General features: G+C 32.8%; 2 protein-coding genes and 1 long non-coding RNA gene across 3 annotated transcripts; all 3 read right to left on the reverse strand.

Moving 5' to 3' along the window:
• Positions 1-80: 80 nt before the first annotated feature.
• Positions 81-4,812, reverse strand: LOC133184803 (uncharacterized). The gene is made up of 6 exons (XM_061319880.1): positions 4,657-4,812; positions 3,927-3,970; positions 2,329-2,525; positions 2,072-2,165; positions 1,607-1,731; positions 81-718 (listed from the first exon to the last, which is right to left on the reverse strand). The coding sequence occupies exons 1-6, from the start codon at positions 4,710-4,712 to the stop codon at positions 575-577; spliced, it is 660 nt and encodes a 219-aa protein (XP_061175864.1). The 5' UTR covers positions 4,713-4,812; the 3' UTR covers positions 81-574.
• Positions 4,813-7,567: 2,755 nt separating this feature from the next.
• Positions 7,568-8,952, reverse strand: LOC133184914 (uncharacterized). The gene is made up of 3 exons (XR_009720868.1): positions 8,871-8,952; positions 8,380-8,504; positions 7,568-7,760 (listed from the first exon to the last, which is right to left on the reverse strand). It is a non-coding gene; the product is annotated as an uncharacterized LOC133184914 (long non-coding RNA).
• A 5,689-nt stretch (positions 8,953-14,641) lies between these two features.
• Positions 14,642-16,324, reverse strand: LOC133184915 (E3 ubiquitin-protein ligase TRIM45-like). The gene is made up of 3 exons (XM_061319983.1): positions 15,862-16,324; positions 15,356-15,417; positions 14,642-14,992 (listed from the first exon to the last, which is right to left on the reverse strand). The coding sequence occupies exons 1-3, from the start codon at positions 16,322-16,324 to the stop codon at positions 14,642-14,644; spliced, it is 876 nt and encodes a 291-aa protein (XP_061175967.1).
• Between the last annotated feature and the right edge of the window lie 6,888 nt (positions 16,325-23,212).

The following is a 23,212-nucleotide window of genomic DNA, read 5'->3' on the forward strand; positions in this document are numbered from 1 at the left end:
AGTGTATAACTTTGGCTCCCTCTCTCCAAATATTGGGTAATTGTTAATTAGATCAGGTTCTATCAGAAGTACCGATAAAAGAGGAATACCCGGTAGATGAAATGTTACACCGTACAATATTGTAAGCTTCCTCATTATATTAATGACATGTTTTTGTATTTGGAATACAAGTTGGACGAATTGGGGAAGTTTTCAAGGTTCCCTAACCTTTATTAGGTGGAATAGACCGTTTCCCAAAGATCTGAGTATTGCTTGATGTACATATTGAAAAGATACAAGTACTGGAAGACCTCGACAGCAAGTGTACACCGTAAAAGAAAATTCAGAACCATTTTTATTATTTCACAGTGAACCGCTTAACACATATAACCTCTCCATAAATTTTTAATAATTACGAAAATTGGTATGACCTGTTAAATCATTCTATAGACATAATGTAATAATTGGTCATTCAATTACTAAATTTAAGAAAACGCGAGTACGAATTCATTTAAGATAGAGAAACATTTCGGAAAGAAAAGTACCTGTATGTGTGGTATACTCTGATTTTTACTATTATTAAGGCAGTGTTAATTCACTGTTTATTCCTTCTAATACACCTGGCTAATTTTCCCTTTCGTCCCCTAAGCCTTCTGTCTCTTGATGAACAAAACGAAAATCTGTCATAACACTCAAAAGTGGGATCAGATTCCTCGGGGAGTTTGTTATCTTTGAAGCACTGCAGAACAGAAAAATTAAACTTTTAGTCAATGCTGTCTTAAATCTGGTTACCATAGGTTTTCAGCAAAAAGGGGATTTAGGCAACCTTTTCTTATATTTGTAATCATTACATGGATTAAACCGGTAAAAAAAAATCAATTATCGAAGTAAAGCCAACCCACCAACCCCCGATAAATATTTCTTCAAAATGCACTGCAAACAATGCTACCTAAATACTGTAAGTTATTCATGTATTACATTATGAAGAAGGCTAAAATATGCTGTGCCAGCCGCATGTCCAATGCCAACCACTTTTGAAAAACTTTTTTAATTTTTGACAAAATGTATTACATGATAGTGTTTACTTCATAAACGGTGTACATTGATATTATGGTTAACATTAACAGGGACACTTTTGTTAAGAATTAAAACGTTTAAAATAATCCTATTTAACCGATAATTTACAAAATATGGATTCTGTGGTGTGCAGATGCATTTACATGTACATGTATTTGATTGTCTGGATGAAATATATGGATAACGAACATTATTCAAGTTCAAAAGCCCATTAAACAATACAAATGTTGGAGCAGAGCAAACACAGACCTCTAAAATATCAGAGATGGGATCAGGTTCCATGGAGGAGTGATCATCCCCTGCCGACCGGTCACACCCGCCGTGCGCTAACACCTGCATGGCTAAATAATAGCTCACACAAAAATGGAAGGGTTTTTGTTTTAACTTTTTTTAACTATATAACTCATACAAAATCATTGTGCAGTGTCTGTTTGATGACCTAGGGAGTTCAACTCGCAATTTGAAATGCGATCACCTCAGGACAGGGTTACTACAATAAGCCACGTGTTGATGGTTCACGAAAAGAGAAATATGACAATCATACTTGTACCTCGTTCAAGTCTCTGCAGTTGTCCGCATACTTATTGTTCTTCAACCAACGCTTTTGAAAGACATTAAGATTCTTCCACTCACGTGCACTGATTATGTATATGCAGCCGTCAAGGTCCATGGATGCTAAAATGACCAGACGCAATTATATTAATATCCATGAAATCTTACATGTATGTTTAATTATTTTGCATATTTTAACTTACCAGAGTTTGTTCAAGTATTACCTTGCCATAGTACCACTGATATACTAGTAATCTATTATAAGACATTAAATTACAACTGTCTAGTATAATTTATGTGGCATTATACAAACTTGTTTAATTGAAAATAAACCTAAAATTGAAATAATTACTATGGTACATACAATTGGAAGAAATATTTCGTAAATATTAACAAAACTTTCTTTTTTTAGGTGCAAATTTCAAAATAGCGAAATTAAAACAAACACGTAAATGCTTCATACCCGTGACAAAATATTCAAAGGTTGGCTTTAAAAGTTCTTTTGTATCAATCACTGTGATTAAGGTCTTTTGGGAAAAATCAGTATTTGTTCCTTTCTGAAATATATGGGAGATTTTATACTTTAATCGCTCATTTCATTGCAAAAACATACATTTCAAAAACTGCAGTCACTCGTGTAAATCAATGTATACAGTAATTGTATCAACTAACAAAACAGTAGGATGGAAAATAAGAGATCATGGAGAGGCTTATACTTACTTTAAATACTTTTGAAATAGTCACATCGTATTTCTTGCCAGGACGACATGATATAAGTTTTGGAAGAAGTCCTAAAGGACCCCAAACCTCTCGCTTTTTTCTATAGGGTGGGTCTATCACCAAAAGAGGGGCATGAAAGCCACCCCTGATCATTGGCGGAAGAAGTACTTCTTTTCCCACTGTTATATTTAAAGATGCTGAAATAAATAACAAAAATTAAATTATACGGAGTATAGACTGAGTTGATCAATATGCTTGATTTTTCTTACCGATTATTCATTACTGAATGTACACCATTTTTCTTAACATGTTTGCTTAGCAGATACATCGTTACAGTTGTATTAGCAATATTTTTTTATACCCCCGGATCGAAAGATCCCGGGGGTATATTGTTTTTGTCCTGTCTGTCTGTTTGTCTGTCTGTTTGTCTGTCTGTCTGTTGTCAACTTTAACCTAGCCCATAACTAGCGCTGTCAAGGGTAAGGCTTTAATATTTGACATGAGTGTTCATTATGACAAGATCTTTCCTTTGGTACCACCATATATGACCTTTTGGCCTTGACCTTGGAGTTTGACCCAGTTTTGCAAAATTTTACCAAACTTTAACCTTGGCCATAACTTTTGAACAGTTGGTGCTAGGGCTTTCATACTTCACTTGTGTAATTCTTGTGACAAGTCCTTTCTTTGGATACAAGCAACTTTGACCCTTTGACCTTGACCTTGGAGTTTGACCTACTTTTGTAAAACTTTAACCTTTGCGATAACTTTTGAACAGTTGGTGCTAGGGCTTCCATATTTCACATGTGTATTCCTTGTGACAAGACCTTCCTTTGGATACCAACAGCTTTGACCTTGACCTTGGAGTTTGACCTACTTTTGGAAATCTTTAACCTTGGCCATAACTTTTGAACGATTGGTGCTTCGGCTTTCATATTTCACCTGTGTATTTCTTGGGAGAAGGCGTTTCCTTTGGCACCATTAATTTTGACCATTGACCTTGACCATGATGTTTGACATACGTTTGAAAAAAAACGTTAACCTTTTCCATATCTATTCAATGGTTGCTGCTATAGGCCTTTCATATTTCACAGGTTTATTCCTCGAGACAAATCCTTACTTTGGGTATCAACATATTTGATTTGCATTTGGGAAAGTTTAACCTTTGCTATAAGTTGCCATACGGGTGCATCAGTGTTTCACAAACACATCTTGTTTTAAAATTATATTAAAGCTCTGTATATTTTTTTAAGATAGAATAGAATTATTTGAGCTTAAATTAAGTGCAAAGCAAATTCAAATATCACAATGATACGAATTCTATAGACTACTAGTACATAATAATTATGCCGTATTTTGTATTTATTTTCGCGGGATTAATATAATTTCAATTTTTTTAGTCGTTTGTTCTCTAATTCATCCTCATGGCCAACATATACATGTTCATCACAAAAGATCATACAACTGAGTAAATATCAACATTTCCCAAATTTTTTAAACAATTGTATTTCATTTAAGAAACTATTGATTATCATCAGTGCACCATGAAGTTTCAAGCCATAATTTATGTGAAAATGAATGAAAAATCAACAACAACTCACCTGTTCCCGCTTTACAAATTTCTCTTTGAATATGCTCCATCGAACTAAAGTTAAATAGGGTGAATTAAATTTTGGAAAGAAATCAAAGCATGGACACAGAAGATGCATTTCATTTATTCGTTATACAGTACAGCTTTCTATTCCTCATCTCGAATCTATAATACAGCTATACATGAATATAATTCACACACTGAAAGAGAGAAACTACAGAATTAAAAAAATGATTGCAGTTCTTATAACTTAACCAAGACAAATTTAAATATGTGGACGAGAACGTCTGGGTAAGACTTTATTTTTTTTAAAAATCAGGATCCGGTTGTATCAATATTTAATAACCGTTGATACAACCGAATCCAGAATTTAACTTAAGCTACCTTTTATTATCATTTAATTACAAATACATCTATCGGTTACGTAAAATTCAAAATAATTTATTTATTTTTGTAACTAATGATATTCATCATAATATTATTTGTGCTTTTCATTTTTTTTTTTTTTGGGGGGGGGGATAAATATCTTTTTATTTCTAAATAATTACGTCATTATAGAATGAATATAATATCCCCCTTTTTATGTTCTTATTTGAAAATGAGGTATCTCCAATATTAATAAAGTAATTTTGGATATCTTTTAAATGGAGATCAAATAATTTAATATACAGTCGGGATATACATTTCAAACTTATTTCTTCTTTGAACCTTAGTTGAAAGACGTAGAAAAAAATACTTACATTGAGAAGTATCCAAGATATGCAAATCCAACAAAGAAAAATAATATCGTTTTCATTTTTTGCCTTAGAACTGCAATCTATAAAATTTTAATATAGACTATAAACAAATGGGCGGTTTTTATTGTCCCGTGTATATTTTGACTGTGTTAAACAACATTCAAACTAAACGTACCTCCTCTCACAAGGAGAATTTATTTCTTTTGAGACAAGACGCTCAATCCGTGTATAATAAAAGCCTTGCAAAGTCATAAAATGTCCTTTGTAACAATGGTGTTGCCAACAGTTGGTGTAATATCACAATAAAGAAGAAAAGTTTTAACATTATTTTGTCCCATGTGTGAGAGAAATTTCAAAGGAATCCTTGAATCAAATAATAATAGTTAGCTAGTTTTCAGTTGGTTGCTTCTTTAGAGTGAAGATGTTTTTTTTTTGGGAACAAGTTCTACATTTTTTATGAATCTGGATTATTTATATTGCAAAAACTTAATACTATGACAAATCTAACTTTTTTTTTTTTTGTTACAGATGGTAAAAAAAGTGTTTGTAAGAATACATGAACCCAAAGAGTGAAAAGTCTGTCTCCCATATAAACAAACTGTGCGCAGGGTTGTTTTACAAATTGTTTTTTTTCTTTCACTCTCCTCTCTCTCTCTCTCTCTCTCTCTCTCTCTCTCTCTCTCTCTCGTGTTTTTGTTTTTTTTGTTTTTTTAGCAGAAGCCGTAATATTTTCTAAACTGTTATATTTAGTTCCCTGAGTTGAAATTCCTTCTCTCTTTATAGATAGCCTCACCACTATAAGCGAACGGAAGAGACCACGTCTGTCAATATAACGATCATGGAATGCCTATGGAAGTCTCATACGCAAATGTCTTGGTTGATGTTTTTGGGAATACAAATAGGTCTGCAATGCAATTTTTTTCCTCACTGACTTTCTAAATTTGTATCTCTGATGAATGATCTTCCGTCATCCAACTCCATCAGACCCGTGGGCCGCCCAAGTTTAGTGAGAGTAGTGACAGTTCATTGCCTTCTACATCTATTTTCTTCATTCCAGTGTCTAGTAAACGAATCCATGAAAGATCAACATTCGAACGAGAACAAAACTGGTTCTTTTATCGCAATCCGGTTACCTTTTTAGCAGTCTTCATGATTCGTTTACTAGCCAAACGGGTTTCTAACTTAGTCAGGAAATGGCTTCATAACAGCAATAAAAGCTGCTTGAAAATGAAACGCATGTATTTATTGTTTCTTTAAAATAATTTGATCACTAAATATCACATCACGTAAGCTGAAGGATACTAAATTTGTTTCTTTCATTCTCATCTGTTTCGATGGCTTGTAATTGGAATACTGAAGGAATTTGTTTTATTTCACCTGTGATATGTAAATACATGAACTTTTTGTGTCTTCGTATATTAATGATGGATGTCATTTTTATCTGCGCATCACGAGTAGACAAAATAAAATTAAAACATCTTTGCATTGGAATGTATAACTCTCTCTCTCTCTCTCTCTCTCTCTCTCTCTCTCAATATTAGTAAATTGTTGATTAGTCCAGGTCCATCAGGAGTACTGATAAAAGAGGAAAACATGAAGATGAAATGACACAATTTTACGATCTTCCTCTTTATAGACATTTTTTTGGTCCTTGCTATACGTGTTCATTAAAATAGAGTGTTCCAAGGAACGCATGTGTTGTCTGATTTATAACTTCATTAAAGATGAAAATAAATCTAAGACTGGTGAGCTACGTATTTGTAACTAGCATTTTACATGTAGTTCATGCATTTGCCTTTAAAGGAAAAAGAACTTTAACATTCATGATAGTAAGACCGCGATAAAATCTGTCAATCTACTAAATTGATGCTTCTCGAACCCTAAGAGCTAATATGAGTAATGAAATTGAAATTATTAGGAAAAAAAATATTTATCATTGTATTAATACGTGTTTCCACCAATTCCCCAAAAGAGATTTCAGTCTGTCTTTACTGCAATTGTAAGACTACAAAATCCATTTTGTTTCTGATCCTGAAATTTTTTCTTACTATTTTAATTTCAGTTTGTGTGGTAACTGTATACCAAAAAGTTACGAAATACAGTTTTATGAGCTTACAAACATTTGTAAATGCTAATTATCAAAATCCTGTCTCTCAAAATTCAAAAGACATAAGTGAAATCAAGCCGTCTGGAATTTTTTTTTTTTTTTTTTTTTTTTTTTTTTTATTTTGCAAAGTTGGTAATAGGTAAAGTGGACTATATTGCAGTTTTTTCTAATATGTTTTATGACAAACAGTTCACATACTAATTAGCATAGATTTATCTCTTAAATGTCAAAAATAAGCTGTATATTTGCACTATTACCTATTTTAAAAACGTAGGTCAAAGGTCAAGTTCAAGGGTGACAGTTCAGTTTTCAAGATATAACCTGTGACTGACGGTCAGACAGACAGACAGTCAGACGGCGGGTAAAGTATAATCCCTAAGTGTAGCTCTGCTCTACAGGTGACACAAAAATGGTAAAACTGTCGGACAAACTGACGAAGTTAAGACTCCTTAACCTTTATCAGGTCGAATGGACTTGTACTGTTTCTCAGGGATCTGAGCATTGCATAATGTACTGTACATATTGCAAGGACACAAGAACTGAAATACCGGGACAACAAGTGTAGACCGTAAAAAAATTCAAAACCATTTTTATTATATATATCTTTTGCAATAAACCGCTCATTTACAACATAACCCCTCTATAAAGCTGTAGATTTTTAAAAATCCTCGAAAATTGGTCCCAAGAAAAACCATTCTAATGTAATGAAATAATTGATCATTCAATTACAATGTACTAAATTTTAGAAGACACGATTACAAATTCATTTATAAGCAAGAGAAACATTCAGAAAGAAAAGTACTTGTATGTGTGGTATACTCTGATTTTACTTTTATTAAGGCAATGTTGCATTAATTCACAGTTTATTCCTATTAATACACCTGGCTAACTCGCCCTTTCGTCCTCTAAGCCTTCTGTCACTTGAGGAACAAAATGAAAATTTGTCGTAACACCCAAAAGTGGGATCGGATTCGTCGGGGATGTTGTTATCGGTGAGGCACTGCAAAAACAGAAAACAACAAACTTTTAATCAATGAATGATGTTTGAATTCTGATGATGATTATTGGCTCTCAGGAAAAAGGCATTTATGTAACTTTCTTCTTTTATGTGTGATTATTACAGAGTGTTAAACAGGTAAAAAATCAATTATCTAAGTAACTCCTATTTTACTCCCCCCCCCCCCCGAAAAAAATAAATATAACTTGAAAATGTAGATGTACTTTGAAAACACTGCTAGTTATAGATAAGTGCTTTATTCATGTATTACATATTTTATTCGGGAGAGGGATAAAATAGGCTGTGCCTGCTGCTTAATTCCAGTCACTTTTGAGAATAAACTATTTGTTTGTTGTAGTTTTTAATGTATTATATATGTGTACTTCATTAACGGTGAACATTGATGTTTTGAGGTTTAAAAAGAAAACTTTAGTTTAGAATTAAAATATGTGCAATACTTGATATCGCAATTACTTAACGGAATTCTTTTTGTTGGAGGTAGGAAACGTTAATTAGCTTGGGCAGTGTGATTTTGAATACACTACGAGATCGATCACTGAAGATTAAGCCACGTGTATAGATGGTTCACGAAATGAAACTGAAATATGACAAATACTTTTACCTTGTTCAAGTCTCTGCAGTTGTCCGCATAAATATTGTTCTTCAGCCAACGCTTTTGAAAGACGATCAGATTCTTCCACTCACGTGCACTGATTATGTATATGCAGCCGTCGGGATCCATGGATACTAAAATGACCAGACGCAATTACATTAATATCCATGAAATCTTATATGTATGAAGAAATTGTCTAATTATTTTGCATATCTTAACTTACCAGAGTATGTTCAAGTAAAAAACTTGCCATAGTACTCCCGATATACTAGTTATCTATTATACGTGCAAGGCATTTATATTACAACTGTCTAAATTAAATGGCAAAGTAAAACCTTATTTAATTCAAAATGAATTTAAATTCAAAATATTTACAGGAAATGAAAGGGAAATTTTGTTAATATTATGAAAACTACTCTTTTAGAAGAAATTTCAAATATACATCATGATTTAACGAAATCAAAACAAACTCGTAAATATAAACGTCATAAAATTCATACCCGTGACAAAATATTTCAAGGTTGGCTTTAAAAGTTCCTTTGTGTCAATCACCGTGATTAAGGCCTTTTGGGAAAAATCAGTATTAGTTCCATTCTGAAATGTATGGGAGATTTTATACTTAAAACACCCGTGCATGTCATTGCAATTCTAAAACTTGGCATTGTGCGTTTTTATCAGACATTACATGTAGTTATATTAATGTCTTACTTTGTTTAATAAATAGGATGATACACATATGTGTACATAGTTCATATCTTCCCTTAAGACGCGCATTAAGATATAAAAAAGGGCCCTATAATAATCATGATGTCCGTGTGTCTGTCTGCTCATCAACACTTTGAAGTGACCAATAACTGGAGGACTTTTTAACTTACAGAATCTTACTTACTGTTCATGATCAGAAGGAAGAATCCTTAAGAAAGGCACTTTACTGTGTTGTTATGGCGGTTATTTGACCAAAGTTAAGATTGCTTAATGATCAAGGTCAAAATTATTTATACAACCAAGTAGTCCAGTCAATTAATCCTGAAACACCAAACTGATTGTAACACAATTTCTTTTATTATAAATAAACTCTAGAAAGCACAAAATAAATGTAATAGAAAATCTTACAAAATCGGTTGAAGGGAAATCATTATTTGGGATTCAATTTTTTTTTTTTTTTTTTTTTTTTTTTTTTTTAAAGGATTTTAGTCTGCTGCAATTCTCATAATAAAAAAAAAAATTAGGGCAGAGGTTATCAAAACATAGGTCAATTTTTGTCTTTAAATCTTTTTGGGTGTGTTCTTTTTAATCAAATTTAGTATTTAAGAACTAAATGAAGTGATCCATGCATACTAAATCTCAAAAAAAAGGAATTTTTTTTATCTTTTTTTTAAAAGTCTGCCTTCACTATCTTAAAAAATTGCTAATATTTCCAAATTATGAAAAAGTATGGAATTAAAATCAAAATATTAATTTGAAATTTATACTATGTATGTGAAATAATGATCTATCAAACTGTATCAGAAAAGTTTCAATCAGACTACTCTTTCATGAAAACAGAATTCTTTTAAATTACTTCAGCAAAATATTTGATGGATTTGCAGAGTTATGCCCCTTTTCTATAGTAATTTCCATAGTTAATTAAATCATGCCAAAATTATGATTTACCTCTTATCAGATTTTATTAGACTTTTAACTGCAAATAATTTGTACATATAAGATTTACTTTACGACAAAATAATTTTTCTTGCAATAAGTATGACCTTGGGTAAATTGACTGGACTAAAGATTGTGCAATAGATCAGAAAATTTGTAACCTACATTATGCAATAATTCTGGTTGGAATTATAAAACGCATTAAAAAAATACCAATTGTGCTGAGGAAACCGTTTTAAATTATATATTAATTATTTAAACAATAAAATACTTTCTTGCTTTCTTTGGTTGTTAGTCCGGGAATTAATGTCTCAGCTGTTGCAGAAAAAATACGTATTATGTAAATTTTTCTGCAATAGCTGCGACGTTAATTCTCGTACTAACAACAAAGAAAGACATTTTATTCTTTACATTTATATCTGTATAAAACATTTTAAGTAAAATTAAATATGTTAAATATTGTATCATTCATGTTTATGTCATTGTTTGCATAATTGATGGAGGAGCCATTGCTCACGAAATCTATGCAGGTATCCTGCTAAGTGTCGTTTATTACTGACTGACAAACGGCAATGGTTTTCATAGGAAATAAGGGAAATAATATTCAGTTGATGTAAATACACTGTAATCATTGATTTTTTCATTTCCAAAAATACAGTCACTGGTATAAATCAATGTATACAGTAATTGTATCAACTAACAAAAAGTAGAATGAAAAAGTAGAAAACATAGAGAGGATTATACTTACTTTAAATACTTTTGAAATATTGACATCGTATTTCTTGCCTGGTCGACATGATGTAAGTTTCGGCGGAAGTTCTACAGGATCAGAAACCTCTCGCTTTTTTCTATGGGGTGGGTCCATAACCAATAGAGGAACATGGAAGCCACCCCCGATCATTGGAGGAAGTTGACGCACTTCTTTTCCAACTGTTATATTTAAAGATGCTAAAAATAGAGCAAAAATTAAATAATATATCCCCCTTCTATGGTCGAGACAATGATCTTCTCAGCAAATACAATCTGTCTTCAACTGATATTTTTCTCACAAATTGTTAGGCCATTACTTTCACACTGAATTGAATTTTCCGTTTACCCGATCACGACTGGAAAGCTGAAGGAGCAAAGCGGGTGTGGCCAATCGAGAGGGGATGTTTACCCCTCTGTGGCTTTTTAGCATAACCAGTGTTCATATTTCCTCACATTTCATTTAATTAAGTGCACGCAGTTAATCGGCATATTTTTGAATTTTCAAGTATTCTTAAAAGACGCTTATAAAGAAAGCATACGCTGAATTGATCAATACTGGAGTTTTTTTTCTCCCGAATATTCATGTTTTTTAATGTTTAACATTTTCTTCACATATTTGCTAAGCAGTTACTGAGGAACTCTTAAAAAATCGTAATTTTGTTAAAACGTTATCATTTCTTATGGTTGCATAGAATTTTCAGAGCTTAATTTAAGCGCAAATTCAAATGCCAAAGATTATATATATATATATATATATATATATATATATATATATATATATATATATATATATATATATATACTTTATTATTGGTATTTTTACTAATTTTTGTAAGATTAAAATTTCAATGTATCTTTTACTCGTTTTTTGTTATTTATGCTCATATTTTTGTTAATCACAAAAGTTCATACAATTGAATTAATATTAATATTTTCCAATCTTTATCATAGAATTGCATATTCATTTATTTTTTGACTATTAATTCCCAGCAGTGTACAATGGAGTTCCAAATCATATCTGTATATTGTTAAAAAAATCAACAACTTACCCGTTCCCTCTCTACAAATTTCTCCTTGAATATGCTCCATCGAACTAAAGTTTAAGAACAAATGGAAAATAATTTTTGAAAAGAAATCAAACTACAAACAGAGAAGATACTTTTTATTCGTTATACGGCTGATAAATTCAACATTGTCTTCATCATTTAAATTATCTTTAACACAGCTACGTTGTTTCCATGAGAAACTCCAGATCTGGACAGATATACAATTCTTTCAACATTACCAGACAAAAAATTTATACTATACAAACTCTCCTCAGTACAAAATTACAGGCGTAAGACCTTAAATATCGCACAATTTACTTTTACAATTTATTCAGAATATAACTAAAGGTACAATTTATTATCATTTAATCTTAAATACATGTATCTGTCACGTAAAATTCAGAATAATTTATATGTAAGCAACGATATTCATCATATTTCTCTTTGTGCTTTTCAAGTTTTGTTTGCAATTTTCTTTGTATTTCCAAGTAAATGGTGCAAAATAGTTTCATGATATCATAGATTAAAATAATATTCTTTTTCTTTATCTGTTCTAATTTATAAAGAAGATATATCCAACATTTTTAAAGATCATTTTGGATATCTTTTTAAAACTGAGTTAGATAATTTATTGAATATAAAGATACGCTTTATCTTAAACATAAACAAATCAATTATGCAAAAGGCGAAATATTGTTCCTCCAATCCTCATTAAGTGATGTTTGAAAGACGTTAAAAAATACTTACATTGAGAAATATCCAAGATATGCAAATTCAATAAAGAAAAATAATACCGTTATCATTTTTTGCCTTATAAAAGCAATCTATAAAATCTCAACATAGACTATTTACAAATGGACGGCTTCCAACGAACGTGTATTTTACGATGAAGTTTTGACTGTGTTAAGCAACATCCAAAGACTAAACGTACCTACTCTCACAAGGGGAATTTATTTCATTTCAGACAAGACGCTTAGTCTGTGTATAATAAAAGCCTCTCAGCGTTATAAAGTATCATTGGAACAATGGTGTTGCCAACAGTTGGTGTAATATCACAATAAAGTAGGATAAGCTGTAATATAATTTTGTCCCATGTGTGAGAGAAACGACAAAAAAATCCAAAGGAATCCTTGAACCAAATAATTATAATCAGCTAGTTTTCAATTGATTGCATCTTTAGAGTAAAGATGTATTGTTCAAAAAAAGAAATCTGATTTTGTTCGAGTTTGGATTATTTTTATCGCGAAAAACGTAATTCTATAACAAATGTAATATTTTAACTTGGGTGACATATGGTTAATAAGTATTTGTAATAATATATGAACAGCAAGATTGAAGAGTCTGGCTCCCATACAAATAAACCTTGCACACGGGCATTTTATTTATGGTGTGATAAGGCCCCTGTCACACCAAGCTGCGTCCACACGGAGTCATTACGGCGTTGTAAAAATGTTAAAATCGCAGTGGAATCGCAGGGAAATCGCACAAATTTCTGTAAAATATTTACAATGTGAAGATGTCAGGGCGTCCCTAGGGCGACCCACGCGTTTCTACGGCGTTCTCGCGGCGTGCTACTGCGTTCCCAACGGAGATATCTTCGCGATTGACTGCGCTTCCGCGGAGCTTTTACGGCGTTCTCACTGCGCTTGCTGCGTTCACAATACGTCCACGATGTGTTCTCCACTATGGATATATATTCAGAAGGAGTGTAACACATTTTTTTTTTAAAGATTCGAGTCACATAACGAAAAGACTTCAAAAATGATATATTTGATTAATTTAGTACTAAATTACTGTTAGTTTTATGATTAAAACCCTTCTTTTTTCAATTATATCAATTCAGATGTGTTTTTTCTTTGATTTTATTATGAATGTAAAAAATAAACACACTAAAAAGTTGTTATAAAATTTAAGTAATTCCATCGTAACTTCACTGAAACAACAGAACAGGTTCTGGTGTAACTTTTACTTCCCAATTCTACTCCCATACTCCTGGCCAGGAGTGCAACAAATACGTTAGAATTATTGCTGATCAAATATGAGGCCATTGCTCTTATTTTGTGAGCTGGCAGACAACGCTCTAACAACGCCACGAAAGCGCATTGTGATCGCCAACGTAAGCGGTAGAAACGCCAAGGGAGTGCAATGATCGCAGTGACAACTCCTTGTTGTCGCTGTGTAATCGCAGTCAAAAAATCACAAGACAATTAATCTCATTAGAAGCGCCGTAAAAGCGCGATAGAATGCCGTGATATCTCCAAGGACTCCGCGAGGTCCCAGTGGAAAGGCAGTCTATTATCACTGCGTTCATGCTGCGATCATGTGCGTCTTCACGGCGTGCGTACGGAGCTCCCACTGCGCTGTTGGAGATCTTACCGAGCTGCTACGGCGATCATACTACGATCCTACTGCGTTCTTATCAGACGGCGATCACACGGCGCGTACTTTGTGCATGCCCAAAGTGCGCGCCGTCCCCTGGCGTTCTAGGAAACCCTACGCGACCCTACCGCGTTCAGTGAAGATCTCGCCGCGTTGTCACGGCGCTGTAGGAGACTCTACTGCGCTCACCTCGGCGTTTTGCATTTTTCATGGACGCCGTGAGGACGCAGTCCCGGTGTGACAGAGGTTTAAATAATACAAATGTAATTTTTCAAACGATATTCATTCTTTTTTATAATACTAAATCCATACCTTCTACCATTATAAATCAATTTACTTTGCTAAAAAAATTCAGTGATGCTTTAACTCATTAATTGTTGGGCAATTCGTATTGTACATTTTTTAGCCTTTCAAACAATCGTATTCTAATAATTTTTGTGTATAAAAAAATTAAGCTAATCCAAATACTTGAATATTTTCACGTATCCAGTTCTCACTTCTGTTAACCAAAGTCTATCTTCACTGTCGACTTTTAAACCCCTCGGCTCAGAAATACCGTCACTTGAGGTTAGCAAATATTTTACAAGATTACCATCAATGTCCAGTAAATGCACCAAATTGTTTCCATTATCCGAAACAGCGATATTTCCCATACTGTCGGTATCTAGTTCGGTAGGACAAAAGTCTTCTCTACTCTCATGAATACCCCCACCACTGTAGGCAAATCGGAAGAAACCACTTCTGTCAACAACGATTATGGAATGTCTAAAGACGTCTGATACACAAATATCTTGGTTGATATTTTCGGAAATACAAATTGGTCTGCTATACAAGTATTTTTCTTCATCATCTTTTTCTATTTTCTGCAGTATAACTCCTTTGTAGCTCATTCTCAAAATTTTCCCAAAATCAGACGCACATGTACCTTTACATGAGGCCTCCCATGGTAGAAAAGCAGTGCAGACAAGGATATGACCGCTTGCACTGATGCACAGTCCCATCGGATACCAGTCAAATTTTAGATCTGCTTCTTCTTGCAAGTCTTTGGATAACTTTTTCACCTGTTTATTATCGATATCACTGAAAAATATACTTCCGTCGTCTAGCTCGATTAGACCCGATGGTCGCCCCAGTTTGGTGAGAGTCGTGACAGTCGCCAGTTCATTACCTTGTATGTCTATTTTCTTTATTTTTGCTTCGCTTCCACGAATCCAAGCAAGATCAACATTCAAGCGAGAACAAACTAAACCAACCGGTTGGTTTATCGCAGATTTAAATCTCTTCACTTCTATTGCCGTCTTCATGATTTGTTTTCTACCCTTAACTACTAGCGTTGAAGGAAAGTACAAACCAAACAAATCTCTTAATTCGTCGGGAAAGCTCTTCATAACAGCTATATATGCTGGTTGAAAATTAAATGTAAGACATTCTTTATTTCCTTTATGGATTTCTAAATTGTGTCTAGTGTACAAAATTAGGTCCGTCATACTTTCGGAATCTCTTTCCTGTATCAATGTACTCCGCAGGCTTCGTATTGTAGAGAGCCCTTCCGTGGCTTCTTCCTTATAACTTATGATTGCTTTGAGTAGATCTTCCTTCTCTTTTGATATCTTCTGTAAAATGTCTTTTTCAATTGCATGAATAAAGTCTGTCAATTCTTTTGATCGGCTAAAAACAGTCTGCTCCATGTCGTTTGTTTTCCGGTTGATGTCATTCAGAACAATGTCTAAATCGTCTAAATGTTTCCTGTGTTCTGGATACTGAGTTGTTTCGATTTCGGTAACTTTTGATGTTATTTTGCTTTTAGCTTCGATGTAAGCACTGGAAATATCATGCATTTTGTGGCCATTGTGAAGTCCGGCTATGCATTTTGTACACACTGGCACTGTGCAGTCTCTACAACACAATTCATATTTGCTCTCTGGATGCTCTCTACAATATCCATATCCATCTTTTTCCATTTCTCTTGTCAGCGTCATTTTGACAACATCATGTCGGTAAAAAATTTTTTTGCTTTTGTGTTCGGTTGTACATTTGTCGCACAAATTTCCACTGCATGTACGACAGAAGGATTGTGCTGGTTCATTTTCACAGAGGTCACACAAAACTGCGGATAAACCTATTCCACCCTCAGCCATTTTGACTGGCACCTGAAAATAATATGTGAATTTCTATACATACACTTTTCCTCTTTGTTTTGATCATCAATGTGAATACTAGTATTACAAGTACAGTTATTAAGAGAATATTTTCAGTGATGATGATTGATTTTCAATGTGAGCAATAAAATCACTGCTCATACACATGGTTTAGATATCTCGCAAATATGTAGAAGGACAAATGCTCTTTAAGAAAATTGTATAACATTCACTCTAAACGCCAAGAGCGACATTATTCCCACGTAAGGATTTCATTCCATTAAAACTCTATACAGAACAAACGTGAAATAAGAAGCAAAAACTTCCCTATCAAATATTTAAAATAAAATTAACTTTTGGGACCATATAACTTAAAAACAAGTTGTTTTTTTATTAACAAAAGCTTGCATGGTTGTTTAGGAAGTTTCGCCTATTCTTCGTCGTGTCACCTTAGATTTTTCAATGAATAACCTGATAATTATAATAGAACCTCATACTTTTGTTAATCAACATCTAGGGATGGCAACGAATATTCGAACATTCGAATATTCATTCGATGAATTGATATTCGAATGTGAATTTAAGATTCGAATATTCGGTGTTTTTCAGATTTCATAAAATGAAGTACTGTGATTAATAAATTTTGATTAGAACAGTGCTGGAATTATCCCTCTTTAATTTACTAACGATCAATTTCGATCGCCTGATTTCTTTCACTACTTTCTCATCTTATAGAATTACTAAATTACATGGATTTTGCTCTGAGTAAGGTGTTAAAGAATTGTACAATAATGCTTTATCTATAATACAAAACGTACTTTCATAGTTTTTATTAGTTAAATACGATCGGGTCTAGAATCGAGGACAACAAAATGAAAACCTTCTTGAATGTCTAAAAGACGTGAAGAGTATACTTATCAAAACAAATTTAATTGATCATTCAAATGAATGTCCACTGTAATTAATTTTGTAAAGGCCTCAATTTCAGAATAAATGATGATATCTTGGGTTGTATATAATCCTGAATTTTTATATTCATTATCGGGAAATTAATTAATTACCTAGGAAAATTGTCTATGGAAATATTTGTTTATATATTAAAAACATTGAATCAAAGATTATTATCATATCTCTTATTAGGCAGATAATTGTAATTTATTACACGTATTGAAATCTGAACAGTATACTGTTAAGACTATATCTTTTCCTGTGGCAAGACGACTGGTTCCTCAGTTGGAGCTACTATAAATAGATATGTTTCATTTGTTAAAATTATAAAATTATATATCGAATGGAATTTCTTATTGTACAACTGCAAAAGTCTTCATACAATTTACTTCCAATATAAGTATACCTACGCTAAACCTTTCGTGAGAGTAGGATGGTGCATATTTAAAATAAAACAGATTTTATTTTATCGAATATTCGAATATATTCGAATACTTTTCATTGAATATTCGAATATGAATTATTGACAAAATTGACATCCCTATCAAATCTAATGTAATATATCTCGAAGCGTTTGAGACCATATCACTTAAAAACAAGTGTTTTGCTAAACAAAAGCTTGCATGGTTTCTTAGGAAGTTTCACTTATTCTTCGTCCTGTCACCTTAGATTTTTCAATTAAAAACTGATAATAGAACCTCATATGTTTGTTAATCAACATCAAGTGTAATTATATCGAAGTATTTTTGAAATTTATTATTATTGTTTTGCGGAAATGATTTTTAAAATACACTGACCATATTTTCTTCAACCACATATGCATAATATATTTATCTGAAATTATGTATAATTTCATTTTAATTATTGAAGAAAAATTTTCTCATTTAAAGAAAAGGCAATGCCATCAAAGTTTAATCACGTCCCTCCCCCATTCTCTTCCAGCGACTTAAAGCTTTGTCTGTTAAAGTTGTCTATGATAATAATTTCAGAATTATGAATACAGGCTTTATCACAAGTGCCTTACCTTGGTTACCTTATCCTAGCACTTAGATTTTGAAAAATGTGGTGGAAAAGGAAGTTTTAAAAACGTTATTAAGAACGATAACTCTGGTTGCGGGTTAACAACTTAACCTAAGAACTTTTTTATGAAATCTTCGATATATGTTCAAAAATTGTATCTGAATCTAAAATGCGATTACCATAGTTGGGTATTATTATTTTTTTAGGTACTGTGGAATCATTTTAATTCGTGGGGGTCAATGTTCGTGGACAAGCAAGATTTAACTTGTTCATGAGGACGTAATTTCGTGGATTTCTCGTTTATACGATGGTTTAATGAATCAATATGTCAATAAAATAAACGTTCGTTGGAATGTAAATTCGTGGGTAAGGGTGACCCACGAAATCCACGAACATTGGTCCCCCACGAACAATGATGATTCCACAGTAATTCAGGAAATAAATACAGGATATAAATAAGGTCATGGGATTCCCCAAAGAGGAAGAAAATGCATGTGTTAACATTTATTTCATAGCTTCTTGTACTTCGTTATTCATAAACTAATCATAAACTCGAATTTATTTGTTACATGGAACATTCAGAGTAAATTTATATTTATTTTGCAAAGAATTCAGTGTTTTCACATTTTTAATGTTGTCAGGGAAAAACGCAGACCGAGAGACATTTGTAGTTTTCCTGTCCGTGATGTAGCTATTCCGGGGACACCGCTGAGGGACACGGTTCAAAGTTAAATCCTGGGGATCTGGGGGGTAAGTCTAGAACTAGAGTAGATCCGAAACCAGCGGAACAAACAGGTCCGTACATGGGTACCTGGAAACGGGTTAGGGAAAGGTTGAGTTGAGTTGAGTAAGCCCGAGATACCAAGTACTCCTAACAGACCCAAAGCTACTAGGGGGACTAAATCAAAACGATACAGTGTTTGCTTAAAAACAAATCCCAAGTGTTCAATGGTTCAGTGTGATAGTTGTCGGGATTGGTCTCATCCGGAATGTGTAGGTATCAGTGTGACGTTTGCTAAGTCTGTACCCCAGTTAACATGCCCTGAGTTCTAGCCCAGTAAATGTGAGTGGTAATAAATTCGAAGAGGTGAGTTACCGCAATGATGTGGAGCCATGTACAACTGTTGGCTAGACAGATTTTGCATCTTAGTTCCTAAACCTATGGGAACATGTATTTTAACCTACATAGTGATCTTTCCCTGACCTCTGGATACATAAAACACTGAACATGTACCTGCTATGACGTGTACAGTTCCTCGCACTCTTTTTCTGTTAGCTGCCGACTGCATGGACAGAAGTGTTTCTGTACGCTACGTTATTGCTACCATGTATTATAAATTATAAGTACCGTTATAAAGTGCAGATTATATTACCATTCTGTTTCCGCCATTACCGCATACATATGTAGTTTTTGGATAATATAGAGAAACGCTGCTATTCATTGGAGGTTAATTTTAAATTAGTAATTATCAATTTTTGGTCCTATACTAGGTTGCTTGGATAAAATATGGTTAAATATCAGAATTATCTATCAAATAGATTTCTCACCGGTTAAAATGATGGAAAGCACTGGCATACCTCCGTAGCCTTCCAGACCATTGAGACACTTAGAATCCCCTTAAACCGTTTATCAATAGAAAAAGTTATGGACAATCATGTTTTATACTTTAGCTACACTTTTCAATAACTTGCAGTAGAACAAAGATTATAGTTAAAAGTCTGTATCTCGTCTTACCTTGTCTACTTCATCCAGTTATTTAGTTTCCTTAAAGGAAGTTTAAAACGTTGTCGATGATATAATTATACATGTCAAGTGATGTTTGTAAACGATTAGGCTTTGCACGGCCTTGTACATCACAATAATTTCAGTAGATTCCTGCTGGTATTCAAAAACTGATGAAAAACTGAAGCATATTGATAACAAGTAAGACTTTATATCAAACAAGTCTTAAAATCCTAAATTTTGAACTTATATAAACTATAAACACTGTAGAAAGAAATATATTTGCAAAATAATTTTTTTTAAAATTCTCATTTCCCCATATGCTTTCATTAACGCAACCGCCAATAAATCCAGGTTTTTATCAGCATAGATTAAGATATGAAACAATCTACCATTTGCATCAGATTTAGGCTAGTTGAAACAACCAAATAAATAGTTTATCTTCTAAATGTACAACGGTTAATTCTTAAGGACTAGACTTTGGTAAAATAATTGGGATATTTTTCGTTCAGAGGGGACTCGCTTCTATAAAAAGATAAAAGCGTTGAGTTGAAAAATGATACTTCAACTTTTCACCGAATTTTTAATTTATTTACTTATTGAGATTATATATATTATCAAAATTATAAAAAGACCTAGGTAGAATGGAATCATGTACCAAGTTTGCTTTTAAAAATGGTAAGTTTGCATGTACATGTAATGACTCTAAGTTTCACACAACACTAGAAACATTGTCAGATTGTACTTGAAACCACATTACAAAGTTAAAGGAAGTAAAGTTATTTAACTCCTACAGAATAAATCCTGGCTCCATCATCCACTCATGGATCATCAGTGAGGAAATCAAAAAAGAACCCTTAAAATTTCTTTGCTTTCCAAGGATTTTCAATGATTCTCTTTCCGAATTAAACATTGTAATTGTTGAATTTTAAGACCGATGCTTAGAGTATGGTGGCATATTTTTGCCCCCTAAATGCAACATAAATCATGTTAACATGCAACATAATTATGTAGACATGCGACATATTTATGTCAACATGCAAAATAATTATGTTGACATGCAAGTTACCAGTCTCTTTCTAGAAAATAATTTTAATGTTGGCTAACTTACTTACTAACGCCATTATATGACATCATACAAGCAAGCTGCAAGAAAAATATGTGTCTATGTTAACATCCGAGATAATTATGTAAAAATGCAACTTATTTATGTCAACATGCAAGATAATTATGTGAACATACGAGTTAATTATGTCAACATGCGAGATATGTATGTTGACATGCAACTTATTATCTTGCATGTTGACATACATATCTTGCATGTTAACATAAATAAGTCGCATGTTGACATAAATACAAGCCAGGGTTGTCCCAAAAAGTCGTAGACAATATTTATAACATTGTAAACATTCAACCAATACTAACCAAATTTTGCACAGTCATAATAAATTCAATGTTCCTTAAGATAGTGCATTTTAAATATATATCTTTAATAGTTATTATATTATGACGATTTATAGGAAGGCCGATAAGTCTGTTGGCGCACAAACAAAATCCGGAATAATTTATGTATGTAACTTTTCAAATTGCATTTGTTTCTCTCGTAAAATGTAAACCATCAAACCCAAATTCATATTAGTGTAATCAGAAACAAAATCTAAATATTATGTCAAATTTTCACGTCAATAGCATCAGAGACAGAGGATTGGTATCTTTATTTTCAAAATGTTGATAGAATTGAGTTTGCTGCAAATGACGTCGTCAAACGCCTTAGCGGCGCATGGGGATGTAATAAATTGCTTCAAATGTGGATTGTCCACTTCCGAGATGGAAAAAATGATACAGAAGTGACATAACACACTAGAAAGCTAGTAAAGAAGTTGTTTTTTAATGGTATAAGAGATTCTAGGACAGTTTTTACCTCCGTACCGAAAATAGTTACGCCTATAAGAAGTAGAGTACTGTTTGTTAAATTCAGGCGGTGAGGAACGTTATATGGGTCACGATCGACGTCAAATTTTGTGTATTCTCTGCTACCTACATGTACAATGTAAGGCCATCTTTTGAGGACTGAAATTTAAATCTGAAAAAAAAAAACTATGGACATTGGTGAGTTTTACTGAGTCGCCCAGTCAACAGTGGTTTTCCACTTGAAAAAATAACGAGATGCTTAAGAGACGCTTGTAAAAAACGGGACAGTATACTTAAAAATGATCATGACCTTATAGGAGACGTAAATTACGTTTGCTTTCGTGCGCCGATGTACACTTATATGCTTTCTTCATTTTTACACTATTTTCTTTTAAAATGTGTTATTATCATGAAACTTGAAATTCATTATCATAAAATGTTGCTTTTTATTATGAAAAGAAAAGAAATTTAAATTAGTAAAGAAAAACAAAATTATTTTCCCTGTCTACGACTTTTTGGGACAACCCTCGTATATCTTGCATGTTTAACATAAAATGTCGTATGTCAACATAATTCTGTTGCATCGTGCTTGTATGATGTCGTATACCGGCGTTAAGTATGCTTACCAAAATTAAAATTAGATTCTCTAAAAGCATCGGTAACTTATATATCAACATAATTATCATTCATGTAGATATAATTATCTTGCATGTTGATATACTTTACTCGCATGTTAAGATAATTTAGCTTGCAATGTAGTGGGCAGAAATATGCCACCATAGCTTAGTATTGATACTCAAGTTTTATTGCCAAGAAATGAAATTGTCAAAATCTTCACAAAACGATTTTACATAGAAATTTTGAATTTGTTCAATTAATTTTTTTTATTTTGCAGATGGATATCCAAGACATAACATTAGAACAGTTTTCACCTTTTATGAAGCTCACAAGTATGATCTTTTTGAGGACAAAAAATGTGTTCAGTAGCAAATTCCACACAATAGTTTTTGAAGGTACACGTGTACTTAAATTTCCATTTCCTTGTTCATGAGACAAGTTTTAATAGAAATCTCTTTATTAGAATTTGCTAGTAATCTCGATCAGCATTGAGAAAAAAAGAAAACCTTTTTTCTTTTACAAATTACGTACAGATGTACATTTATTGAACATTGTTGCCTTTGTTGATAAAATGAAACAAATTCTTGTTTTATAAAGTCCTCATTAAGTGTTTGTCTCAAATTTATCCAGCAAGGTGAAATCGAGAAAACAAATCCACAAATGTTCCA

Source organism: Saccostrea echinata, unplaced genomic scaffold, assembly GCF_033153115.1.
Source record: "Saccostrea echinata isolate AGI-Se365-2 ecotype Australia unplaced genomic scaffold, CSIRO_AGI_Sech_v1 ptg000011l, whole genome shotgun sequence".
In the NCBI taxonomy this organism is placed as follows: Eukaryota; Metazoa; Mollusca; class Bivalvia; order Ostreida; family Ostreidae; genus Saccostrea; species Saccostrea echinata.

Coding starts and splice junctions, on each gene's coding strand:
- LOC133184803 (XM_061319880.1), bottom strand. CDS start 4,712: ATGAAAACGATATTATTTTTCTTTGTTGGATTTGCATATCTTGGATAC. Junction 3,971..4,656: donor TATCTTGGATACTTCTCAAT/GTAAGTATTTTT, acceptor ATTTAACTTTAG/TTCGATGGAGCATATTCAAA. Junction 719..1,606: donor ACTGCAGAGACTTGAACGAG/GTACAAGTATGA, acceptor TCTGTTCTGCAG/TGCTTCAAAGATAACAAACT.
- LOC133184915 (XM_061319983.1), bottom strand. CDS start 16,324: ATGGCTGAGGGTGGAATAGGTTTATCCGCAGTTTTGTGTGACCTCTGT. Junction 15,418..15,861: donor AAACGACATGGAGCAGACTG/TTTTTAGCCGAT, acceptor TTTGTTCTCGCT/TGAATGTTGATCTTGCTTGG. Junction 14,993..15,355: donor TAAAGAAAATAGACATACAA/GGTAATGAACTG, acceptor ATTTGTATTTCC/GAAAATATCAACCAAGATAT.